Here is a 13,182-nt window from a genome sequence, read left to right on the forward strand (position 1 = left end):
ATGAGTGCAAATGCTGAGCACTAATCTGAAATAAATGGGTCATTATTTCTTTTTGTCACAATCTTTGTAATATCATGTGGCATCCACCTTTTCTCCCTGATACATAGAGTTCTGGATCCTGTTCTTTATTTCAGTGAAAATACATTACATGCATAACGAACTGCAATTAAAAAAGAAAAAGAAAGGAAGGACAACACAGTGTTATGTCTCAACCTGTTTTTTTTCAAGGTTCTGATGGTTCCCACAACACCACCAAGTGAGAAGTGAGATTCAAAGCTGTCCCATTTTTGTCTCCCCTATTTGTGCTTCAGAGAGATTTACCTTCTGCTGCCTCATCCAGCCCACACATTCACCGGTGGTGCGTTTGGTATATTCATCCCAGCCTGAGCCACTTTGAGAGGAATAGCCACCACCCTTAGAGCTGGCCCTTCGGACGCGAGGACCACTGATGGCTTTATAAAGGGCACGCATTTGTTCTTGAAGCTGAAGCAGCCTGAATAGGGAAAGGAAATAATTAGCACAGACGAGGAAAATACATAGAGGAGATATAAATAAAGCAATTCACTTGTACTGAACCAGTAAGTGTGCAAGAAAACTCCCAAGTGATCTGATTGTGGAACAGAACCTTGACAAAAAACTCATGTTAGCAACTGACACATGAGACTTCATGAGGAGGATAATGCTGCCAGGCCAACTGAGTGGCATTGTCCTGCACTAGCATGAAGGGAACTGGAGCCAACTTCTGACCTCTTGCTTTTCTGCCAATAGGAACTGCAAACATTTCAGAAGCAGCAAATGTGTGTCTGGTGGGAAAGCAAATTACTGATGTCTCTTTATTCATTCCCCTGACTGAACGGGGAGTGAGAAGACAGGTTGAGAAGGAAATCCTGCCAATCCTAAAATGAAGGATCATTGCTGTAGGTCAGACAGACAGCTACATCCTGTTTGCTAATGCTTAATATGAGCCCCACTCCCCCACTCTGGGTGGTTTCCACATGCAGCAGTCTCATATGCTTGCACAGAGAGTAATTACTTCTGCTAGCCTTTGCTGCAGAAGTGCCTGTGTACGCAGCACACATATCTCATGACAGCTACCTTTTCCAACAGCAGAGGTGGCTTAATTTTCCCACAGCTTTATATGTACAAGGTGTGACGATTCAATTATAGGGAGGAATAAAATGGTAGGCACTTCAATATGTGCCAAAGATTCTGTAAGGACAGCATATGCTGGATCAAAGTCTCATCACACCAACATAAAAGCAATGTCATCGACTACAGTGGAGTCACTCCAGATTTACACGTGAGTAAACAAGATCAGAAGCATTTGTCCCATTGTTGGTTGATTTTTTTTTTTTAAATCTCTGAAAGCATAATGAGAAGGCTGTTTTGTTTACACTGGGATGAGAGCACAGTCTTCTTGTAATCTACCAATGGCAGTACCTTTTCTGATACAAATCACAGGGCTGGCCCATTTGCCTCATCTCTCTGATCAGTCCGTCGAGGATATCCATTTGGTCATTAGTCTGCGCAAAGCATTCTTCCAGTTCTCTGTTCCTGCTTATCTGAATGCCATCCCCATATTTCAATTCCTAAACAAAACAGAAGAAAAATTATAAAATTATATAAATCCCAGCTCAGTAATTTATTTAGAGAGAGACAATGCTTTGATCTGTTATCAGGAGCAATTACATTTAAAAGGCATGACAACTTGGAGACAATTGAAACTAGTTTTGCTTTCAGTTCTGTCAACAATTAAAGAAGAAATTAATATAACACATTATTTGACAGGTGACTATTTCAGAATTATGAACCTCTTCTTCTGTGGTTATATTTTAAAATAATATTGTCTCTGCCTTTGTTTTATTTCCTACCACACCAAAATGTCAGCACTGTAGATACAAATCAAATCCTTAAAAAAAACAAAACAAAACAAAAAGAACCACCCACCACCACACAAGGTTCCTTAGTACACAAAGTTTGGGTTTCCTTGAATCCAGCATGGGGAACAGCATATTAATCCTCAAAATGAAAAATGTCTCCTACCGTGTCCACAATACTCTCACTTCCTATGTTGTTGTGGTAAGAACTGCCCCTAAATCTGTTGACAATTTCAGTGCAAAGACTTGAATGTGTCTTTATAAACACAGGGGATGAAATCATAGCTCCATGGAAGTCAATGGCAAAACTCCCATTTGCTTAAATGGAGCCAATATTTCACCCCAGGAATCAAATCCCAATGACCTTATGAAGGGACATCTTGTGCTTTCAACCAAGTGCTAAGTAAGTGCTATGCCCCAATGGGAATTGCGAAACATGGTGTCTTCTGAGAATCACAGAATGCACTCACCCTGCATGGGGCCAGCTGTATTCACTTGCGATGGACCAGAGGCAGGCTATGGCCAGTCCCTCTCACATCCTTCCCTACCAGCTTGTGGAGGCTGGCCCTAATGTTAGTGCTACCTCAATCACAAACCAGAATGTGCACAGCCATTGCACAAGAGGAAAAGGATCCCTGACCAGTCTCCTTACTTGTGACTAGTCCCATATAGGTGCACAATCAAATATGCATTTTTTTCTTCCCCTTTTAAACAGGCAAAATTCTTATGGACTTCACTCTTTAGCTCCAAAAGAATAAAAATGAAACAGTGGCACAGAGCCAGAAAAAAAACATTTTTTTGTTTTAACTGCACTGGAATAATATTTGGTTTCATACACTGAAAGAGAGACAGTATTTGCATTGGCACCAACATTTCTAAAAGCATGGACACACAGGCAATAACTCAGAAAAGGAAACAAAGCTCCGAACCAGAGAGCTCATCCCTGGAAGAGACCAGAGGGCTGTGGAGGGCCCTAAAATGCAAATGTATTTACATCCTCTGCAGGATGAGAAATCATGGACTTAATTCATTCTCAGTCACCTCGGTCCCATCATATGCTCAGCAGCCTGAAATCCCTTTCAAATGGGAATTCAGGGTGCTCACTGCCTGGCAGGCTAAACCCAGTTACTCCAGTGGAAATTCAGAACCACTCCACTGCACACCATTGCCCAACTCTGCATGTACACCCGGGGGGGGGGGGGGGGGGGAGCAGAGAGCAGAACACAAATGGATCCATTTAAGGAGAGATAGCTAAGGAGACCTCCTCCTAGTTTAACCTTCAGGGGGTACCTTGCTGGTTGCTATGCTGGGCAGTGGGTTGTGAGTGACCTCCACTGGCTGCTGGTTGCAGCACGGCCCAGCAGGGCAGGGGATGAGTCATTATGCAAGGGGGCCTCGAACCTGTCTGACCAATTATCTCCCAGGGAGCGGAACAATGAGAAGGGGAGTAGAGCCCTGGTTGGGGGCAGGGCTGGAAGTGAGTTAGTTAGGTTTCTGGCTGGTATCATGGAGGAAGCAGCCTCGGCAATGGGCTGGGATTTAGGAGCCCAGACTCCCCCATCTCAAGGGGGGCTGAGGCATCCTAGGCCTGCCCTGTAACCAGATTACATCTGTACTGTATCCTGGAGAAGCAATAAACTCCCTCTATTCTACTGGCTGGTGGAGTCTGTCCTTGCCATTATGGGGGTGCAGGAGACGGGAAAACCCCAACGTGCTGTCACACCTTCCTTACCAGTCAGGACACAGCAGCTTTGTCTAGGGCTGGTTCACTTTCAAAGAAACTGCAGCTCAGAACACTCTGCTGAATAAATACAGCCAAGTTTGGGGCAGTATATAAGTGGCTGTGGCATTTACGGGGAGGGTTTGCACAGACAGTGGTTTCAGTCAAACATTCCAAATTAGAGCTAGTGTGATTCATGGGCCATGACAATTTTCACAGAAAATCTGTTCCTTTTTCTTAATCAGAAATTAATTATTGGAATTAATTTTTTTCTAAACCAGCTCTATCCAAAAGTCAATCAGAAGTGAAAGGTACAGGTTTCTAGTGTGAGATCTGGAAAGGATGCGTACTGTTTCAGGCCAACAGACAAAAGGCATGCTTTCCTCAGCAGGACATCTGAAAAGGTCAGCAAAAAGAGGAAAAGTGGGATTTCAACTTTGAACTGAAGTACATTGTGTGAGAGTTATGACGTACCATTACTTACACAGTATTAATAATAATTTATGACAAACAAAATAAAGGGGACTTACCGGCTGCACTATAAGTTCAGCACGCATCAGGCAATCCGCACAATTCTGCAAAAGTTCTTGAATGGTATTCTGACGTCTTGACATGGTACAGGTGCCATTTTGACTAGGAGGGAGAAAATAACATGGTAGAATGAAATGCAGTACGATTTAGATTTTCATGTAAATACTTTTTTTAAAGAAGTAGGAAATTCATATTCCTAACAATTAAGGAGAGAAACAGGAAAAATAAATCTAGTCAGGCTTCACACAGATCAGTACAGGGCATCTGCCCCTCCTATTTTATCCTGCAGTGAAGTTATGATGTTACAGAGTCATCATTCCAACAATCTGTATGGGAACAGGCTGCAATTCTAGAAGCATAGGCTTATGACGACTTCATGCAGAAGTTGGTACTTGGTAAGGGAGAAAGATCTTATTTTAGCAGAGATCTAGGACTGCAGCGGGGGGACACACTCATCATATAAGAGTAACAATAAATTGCTTAAATTCTTCAAAGACTATTATATACCAAATAGTTGCTTATAATCTATATACATTTTGAACTTGATCCTGAACTTCGGAGTGTGCAAGGAATGCAGAGATGGATTGGGCCTTCAATACCCATAGTGTTCAACCAGTTCAACCACTATGGTGGCTACTGCTATAGCAAACTAGCCACACTCAACAAACCATCTAGCCACATGTGGCTAGCGGCTAGCATACTAGACACCCCATGCTATTTTATGGATGAGCATACATTAGAACTAGAAAGATATAGGTCACTACTGCCCAAGTGAAATATTATGTAATGGAATGGAATAGTAAGTTCAGGAATAGCAAGTACCCTTGTATCAGAGGAAATACTTGAAACTATCACAATGTCTAAAAGTCATTACAATAAGGGAACCATATGGGCACCTGTTTTACCAAATAAACAATAATAATAAATAATAATAATAAAAAATTTCCGGCATCTAAGCACAAAAACCTGCTACTGGATTTATCTGATGTGTTAAGCATGAATGCCCAAGTTATGTAGATGCGTCAGAGTGGGAATTCTTTTTGGTGTGATGATCTACTGTATATTCATCTCCAGATCCTGGGACTAAACAGTGCCTGTGTACAAGTTTGTTTTGCCAGTATTTACCCATCCTGGGATTCAGCCACCAAAGCAAAACAGTGCAAGCTGAATATAGGTGAGGTGCTTCAAACTGGGAATCATCCCTTGCAAATGTAATCAGAGCTCCAAGAGAAGCTCAAACTGTTCCCAGATTCATGTTCCCAACATATACTGCTACCAAAAAAAAAAAGAAACCACTGTCAGGAGACAGTAAGAAACATACATTTCCTGCACTAACCCAGCTCTCCGTATATAGCATTTTCCCATTACAAATTGCTAAAAACTCACATCTCCATCCCACGTAATCCCACTGACATCTAATGAATGAGCACATACTCTGAAGTCAAGATCCTCTGAATCTTTCCACTGACTTCAGAGGACTCTGGATCAAGCCCTATAATAACAGATTTGCAAAACTGTATCTTATGATACGCTCTAAAATTTACACGCCTGGACTCTCCCCTGCTTTGTGCCAGCAGCACAGAGGCACTAGATTCTGTGGTGTAGTGGGCCACAGGAGGTTCACGCTAGTCGAGGAAAAGCAGTGGCAGCAAGCAAATCTAAGCAGTTGGTGAAATATATACACACCACCTTTTACGATACCAAAGATTAAATACCACTCTGACTTTCCATCAACATGTTGCAATCTCTCATATTAATACACTATATTTTTTTCACTCTCTAGAACTATACTTTATAAGCAACAGAGGGTTGTAGTTTCAAAAACCAGAGTTAGGAAAATGCTTCATTCTTTTGAAAATCCCATCCATGCTGCCTAGCAATCATACAGCCAGTCTTGTGATGGAGGCAATAGCCAAGATGAGAAGAGAAGCTTGGGCCAGAGAAACCAGGGCAAAATCCTACTCTTGTGGGATCTGATATGGATGCATGGAAGACAAAACCTAGTTTTTTTAACATCTCATCCAAATGACCGACATACCCCGCACACAGATCCATTTATGCCCTCATAAGGTTGTATGTAATAGGATCGAATTAATGCTGATGTGATCCAGACCAACTAAAGTGCTACAGAAGCTTGATATTGACATGCACATCTTCTGAGATTGTTTAAAATAAAACAGACTTCTAGAAATGAAAGGATTTGTTGTTATTTTGTACTGAGATAATGCACAGACTCCCCAGTTAGGGATCAAGGTCCTGTTACACAAGGCTCTGTGCACGCATACAATACAGTTAGATGATGGTCCCTATCACATATAGAGTCATTCTTCCATTTAGTATAGAAGAATCTGTGACTCATACTGTCAACATCCAACAGCCTGTGTTTTTCAATAGAAGGAAAAAAATCAGAGATCAGGTCTTCTGACAAGACTTTCAAAACAAGAATACACTGACTTTGTAAAAAAATTTGCATGTAGGGCCTAATTCACCATTAAATTACTCTACTTTTTTATTTGTGTTAGTGAATGAAAAGTCATGGAATTACAGGCACATAAAACCAGAGTCAGGAAATAGTGAATCAGACCTGGAATGATTTATCAATTCATATTTTTAATTACCTCTCAAAGCCTTAAACAAGAATATTTATTCTGACTTTAAAAACATGTCTTTCAAAGGCATGTTATTAAAATAGCCTCAAATAGCAAAGGAGCATTTTATGCTTATGTAAAAATATGCATCCCTATCAAAATGATCTGATTTAGGGGAGGAAATGCAGTTTTTAAACACCAAGCAGGGTAATGTATGTTGTAAAAAGTCTGACATGTACCACTCCAGGAACACCAGGAGGAGTTCTGCAGAATCTCTCCACGTTCTATTTCTTGTTCATTCAAAGCATGACCTTTGCTCGTTCATGAAGATGGAAGTTGCTCCTGTCCACTGCTACATTAGTCCATGGTTCTCTATGTGGGAGCAAAGAGGTAGCTCCCTCCCCAGGGATTGCTGCTCTGAACAGTCTTTGTGAAGGAGAAGGAGATTTCATGAGTAGTTCCCTGTGCCTACTGAAGGGCTGGTCTCAATCTGGCCATTATTCTTAGATTTAAAACCATGTTTTTACCTCTGCGTGTACAGCACCTCACACACCCAATCCAATAAGCTGTTACTAACCACAAACCTCACATCTTCTAGGGGAGGAAAACAAGAAAGGATTACTGTCTTCACTTTTCAAATGAGACAGAGATACTTTCCCAAGGCCACACAATGAGTCAGCAATAGAGCTGAAGCAAGCAAAAACTTATTTACAGTTCTGTGCCTGTTCTTCAGCTCCCAGTGTCTCTCATTACTACTATTATTAGAAACATCTGAATAGCCTAAAGATTTCTTACATTACGTGTTTTGAAAAGAATTGATTTCTCCTTTGTAAACACGTAAGCCTTCAGCCTTAAGTCCAGGTGAGCTGGTCTCGCTACACAATGCCCAACATGGGGAGGGGCACTTTTGCAGTCCTCTCAGGCCCAGGACCTCCTGAAGACCAGTACAGTCCCAGTACAACCCCACAGGGCTGATTTAACTTCTGCCAACTGGACACTGACTGGAGTGTAGCAGCACTCCCACACACAGTGAAGAGAGGTGAGGTGGAGCAGCTGCACAGGCAGATACTATTTGTAGATCTAGTGGGTATCTTCAAGAAACCTTAGGACAACTTTACAGCCCCTTTACACCTGGAGAGCAGCGCTGAAGGGAAGCACAAGGGCCAAAACTCTGGCTTGTGTGTAAGACAACACACACCAAAGGGGCAACACCATGTAAATAAGTTAAACGATTGTCCCCTCCCTCCTAGAAGTCATGTTTCCTGTTAAAATTAAAACAAATTTTTAAAGTGATCTTTATGATCATGCTCAAAGATTCAAGCAATTGTCATATGCAACGAGCCAACACTTAAGAAAAAAATGGTGGGTTTTTTTTTTTTTTCAGTCCTTCAAACTTGTCTGAACAAGCAACAGATTCATCAAGGCATTATTTGATATGCTCACTCAACAGCAATTAATAAGAACCCCGAACTGGAATATAAATTCCAAGATCAGTCACTGTATGAATCGTTGTTTAAACAACCGAAACAACCTTATATTTGCTGCTTGCTCGCAACAGGTGTTCCTGAACTTGGACACAGATGTACTCCATCAAATAGTAACAAAAGGTGTGACCTGCTATAAACTGTATATGCTCACATACAACAGAAATATTTTGAAGAGGAGCATGTAAAAATCAATAGATCTAGACACAGTATTAACATAGATGTAACCAAATATCAAAATACTGTGAAACAAGGTTGTTGTTTTTTCCACCCCCAAGGTGAATGCGGGGGGGAGGGAGAGGGGGAGAGAGAGAGATCAGGAATGTTATAACAGCATTTTCAACATAACATATATTTGTTGCACATGCTACTGTTTGCAAGGACAAGCCTCACCAAAGAGACTCTGATCTTGCAAGGTGCTGAACACCTTCTGACAGATTGTGAACATCTTCCAGTCAACAGGACATGAGAGAGCACAACTCAGGAGGCTCAGCACCTAACAAGATCAGACCCTCAGTGCTGTCCTAGAGAAAAATTGGGTGGAATCCTGGTTCCAGTGAAGTCAATAGAAAAATTCCCACCAACTTCAATGGAGCCAGGATATCACCCATCTTGGAGAGCTTACCCATGCAAAACACCCATTGACTTCAGTGGCAGTCTTCAGGATTGAAACATAGATGATTAAGCCTTAGGAACAACATCTTCTTAAATACACTATTTGCTATATTATACTTCACTAACATTTACCAACACAACTCTGTCTTTCCCATTCTTAAGTCTCAAAGGGCATGGAATTGAGCCCAAAGCTCAAGCTTCAGCTCTGTTTACACTTAAAGGTTTAAAGTGCAACCCCAACAGCCCTTTAAACTGAAAGGCTATGTCTACACTACCCCCATTTTGCACAAAAATATGCAAATGAAGCAAAGCATGGAACATCGCCGTGCCTCATTTGCATAATGAATGAGGCTCCATTTTTGCACAAACCCCCCCCTTGTGCAAAAGCCGTTCTTCCACAGTTTTTCAGAAAGAATGGCTCTTGCACAAAAGCCTATTGCGCAAACAGAGCCTCATTAATTATGCAAATGAGGTGCAGCGATAGTCCATGCTTCACCTCATTTGCATATTTTTTGTGCAAAACAGGGGCAGGGTAGACATAGCCAAAGCCTGGCCACAGGCTGAGCGCAGGGAAAGGGCTCTCCCAGTGCTCTATGTAAGTCACCTCCACAGAGGGAACAGCCAACAGCACTGTAGCCAGGTTCCCACTGGAGTTTCACAGTAGGGATGTGAATGACTAGCTGACTATCCGTACACGAATACTTATCAGATAGTCAACACACTAGTCGACTAGTAGCTTCCCCCCATCCCCTTGTGTCTCTACCAGAAAGAGGTAGCAAACCAGGGGGAGGGGATGAAGGGGGTGCTTCACAGCAGCAGTGTCACGTGGAGCCCAAGTGCAGCTAGGCAATTCCTAGCTGACCCTGGGCTCCATGGGTTGCTGACACTGAAATACTGTGGGGAGCACGGGGCCAGCAGGGGATTGCTTGAGCACGTGGGGAGGGGGAAGCACGGGGCCAGACTGCTACAACTCTTCAAAGGCAGAGGCATCCTTATCGACTAATCGAATTGCATTGACTATTCAATTAGCTAATTAATCTAAATTTAATATCCCTACTTTATAGTGCTGTAACTTGCTGCCCCGGGAGAGGAGGAGGGGGAGGGGGGTAAAGGGTGTCACACGCCTCATGTGAAGACCCAGGAAATATACGGTACTTCCTGCAGCAGAAGCCTCATTTTAAAGAGACTGATAGGACTACAACTAGAATATATACATCACCTGAAGGAGGCTTTTTTCCCCCTAGGAAGACAGCTTGTAGGGAAGTGGTCTCACCCACTCTCCTACTATGAAAGGGACAACCTGTTTTTACTCATTTCCCAAACAACTCCCAATTGACCACCCCATTCCTTGTTGCAGTTTTCTTCTTTTGCTGACATACAGACAGTAATTAGCTTTTTATTTGATATGTGCTTGGTAAATTGATCCTGGATACCTTCTATCCTGATCTTTTCTTTTAGTTACAGCTGGGGCCCTCCCTCTTCACTCACAACTGGAGTCTGAAGGGGTAGCTATCTTATCAGTGGAGAGGATTCATATTGGCCAAAGCCCTGTAAACCACAAAAAGCTGGATAGGCAGGAAGTAAGGAAACTCCAGACTTTTCTGCTGAGTTTACTGTTTGTTATTCTGCCAGACCCTGCAAGCTACTTCAAGGTTGGAATGTGGATTTCTCACTCCCTTGCAACTTGCTGGGTGTGTGCTACAGTACATTTCAAAATAGCTCATGTATTTAAAGTGAATTTGGATTTGCAGCCAACTATAATGTGCTTCATAATTAGCTACAGAGTGAATTTTTTTCTGATCTTCAAAATGACAAGTGAAATTGCAGAATTTGCTACTGTCTTTTATCCCTAAATAGCAAAGGGTTAAATAGACAATTGTCAGATAAACTGGCCACTAGCCAGATAAATTGTCAGACAGTATCTACGTTCAGGACTCAAGCTCATCCCATGTTCCCAAGACAGCAGAAGCTGGGAATGCTGCAAAAAAAACCACACTCAGCCCTAAGGGTAGGGAGTGCCTATAGCATTTCTCTGTGAGTAAGATGTTACTCAATGCAAATAAGGTATGGGGAGGGGTGTAAGCCCCAAAGCAGCAGGATTGGGCCCCAAAATGTAATCCTATTGATTTTAAGACTAAGGCACAGTAGCTTTTGAATTTTAAAAAAGAAAATCTGGTATTGGTAGTTTAACGTCTCCACTGAAATTTGGCTACAAACTGCCAGCCTGAAAACTGACTGAAGAGATTATGGTCCTGATCCTGCAGATTTGCTACAAGCAGAACTCTCAGTTTGAATGAGGAAACTGCAAACAGCACAGTTTTAGGATAAATTGCTAATTATTTTCTAGCTATACAGTAACAAAAACATCCTTGTATTTTCTGGACACACACCAGCTAAACACCTTGCTGATTTTAAAAACACCAACCTTTGCAAAAAATATTCCTCAGATTGGAGTAAAGATATTCAATGTTTTGAAGAGAAACATTTCAAACATTTTGGACAAATGCATTTCATCTTTTTCTTAACATTAATTTCCGATTCACACATAGGTGCTAGAGGTTCTACCACATACCCTGGTTTGAAGCAATTTCCATTATATACAGAGTTTACAGTTTGGTTCAATAGTCTCAGAGGGGTAGCCGTGTTAAGTCTCTAAAGTACTGCAGGACCATTTATTGTTTACATTTTTTCAGTTACAAACTAACAAAAAATACAGTTAGTATCATGAGCTTTTGTGGGCACAACCCAGTTCTTCAGATAACAAATATACAGAAAGAAGCACAGAGGGTCAAATATAAAGCAGAAAAAGAGGGGAAAAGGGGATGAGGAAAAAAACGTGTCAATTAAAGTGACTGCTAAAGTTTGGTCCGATGGCTCTTAGCACCACACTATCAAAATTATTCCAGCATGCCTGTATTCACATGAAGTTTAGACATGGCATCTCATAAAAATGGGACCAAAACAGCAGGACTAGGATTCTATGGTGACTCCACTGGGAGATCTCAAGAGTATTTTTAATCTGAACTCCTTGCAGGATTGTGGTCTTGTCCATAAAGAGATATGAAAACCAAGGATATGATGTTAAGAAGAAATGAAAGGATGTGGATGCTTAGACCATCAACAATAGCACTCTCAATCAAGTCCAAATTAAAATAAATTATGCCTATACACTTTATGAAATTATGAAAATATAAAGAAATTAAATGAATATAAGTGTAAACCAAAAACCTCTCGTTATTCTGGTTCAAATCACGAGAAACTTAGGAATAACTCTCACATGGGATAAAACCCATGAAGGATGGACTAGAGTAAAGGAGTGTATTCTTCTACTAATTTGCAACTATATCTTATTAAATGTTATTAAATTAATTTGTTTTGATCTCTTGATGGCAGAAGAAAGCATTAAGAATTTAACACTGCCTGTGTATCTCAGAGTTGAAGTATAGCAGATTCCAAAAGGAATCAAAAGGATTCTACAATTGAATAATGTTATACACCACTGGTAAAATGTTGCATTATTACAGTTGTATATCAATTGAAAAATTCAAACAATAGGTATTATATTATTGCAATATGTGCAATAAAAATATTGGTTTGTAACAACAATTAATTATGTTTAATTTTGACATAAGGGCACATAAAAAAAGAACAAAAATTAATAAAATGAACAAACTAAGAACTGGAATATTGGATACATAATTCACAATAAATAACATTGGTTATCTCAGGGGAAAGGATAGCTCAGGGGTATGAGCATTGGCCTGCTAAATCCAGGGTTGTGAGTTCAATCCTTGCAGAGGCCATTTAGGGATCTGGGGCAAAAATTTGTCAGGGATGATACTTGGTCCTGCTATGAAGGCAGGGGACTGGACATAATGACCTTTGGTCCCTTCCAATTCTTGGAGATAGATAATCTGTTTATTTATTATAGTGGATAACATATGTATCTAAGAAGAGTTGCAAATGGTGAGTTGAGTAGTCTTACTTCAAAATGCCTTTTATGGAGGTACTTGATTGAATACAGTTTGTTTATTCTTATTTGTTTGTTTATACCTGTTTAGTTCCTTTAGCATGTTACTGGGAAGGAATGAGAATGTGCTTCTAACAAAATGAGCAGATCAAATTCTACTCTGTTTCACCATAAAATAGCAAAAGCAACTCAGATGAAGTCAATGACATCATTAAATCAATGATAAATTTATAGAATTACTCCAGATCTGTTCAAGTGTAATTAAGGCCAGGTCTACCGTAGGGGATAAATTTGAATTAAGATACACAACTCCAGCTATGTTAATTGCGTAGCTGGAGTCAACACACCTTATTCAAACTTTGGTGCCATCCTGACAGTGGGAGGTCAACAGGAGAAG

At 40.9% G+C, this 13,182-nt stretch overlaps 1 protein-coding gene across 3 annotated transcripts in view; it reads right to left on the minus strand.

Annotated features, from left to right (window-relative positions):
• DSP (desmoplakin) overlaps positions 1 to 13,182 on the minus strand; it is a 51,725-nt gene that overhangs the window by 35,089 nt on the left and 3,454 nt on the right. For all 3 annotated transcript variants that reach the window (XM_006138788.4, XM_075921286.1, XM_006138789.4), the window contains exons 2-4: positions 4,128 to 4,230; positions 1,441 to 1,589; positions 322 to 493 (exon numbers count right to left, since the gene is read on the minus strand). In XM_006138788.4, the coding sequence (XP_006138850.2) occupies positions 322 to 493; positions 1,441 to 1,589; positions 4,128 to 4,230 (424 nt within the window). The remainder of the gene's footprint in view (positions 1 to 321; positions 494 to 1,440; positions 1,590 to 4,127; positions 4,231 to 13,182) is intronic.

This window comes from Pelodiscus sinensis, chromosome 2, assembly GCF_049634645.1.
Source record: "Pelodiscus sinensis isolate JC-2024 chromosome 2, ASM4963464v1, whole genome shotgun sequence".
NCBI classification, from domain to species: domain Eukaryota; kingdom Metazoa; phylum Chordata; order Testudines; family Trionychidae; genus Pelodiscus; species Pelodiscus sinensis.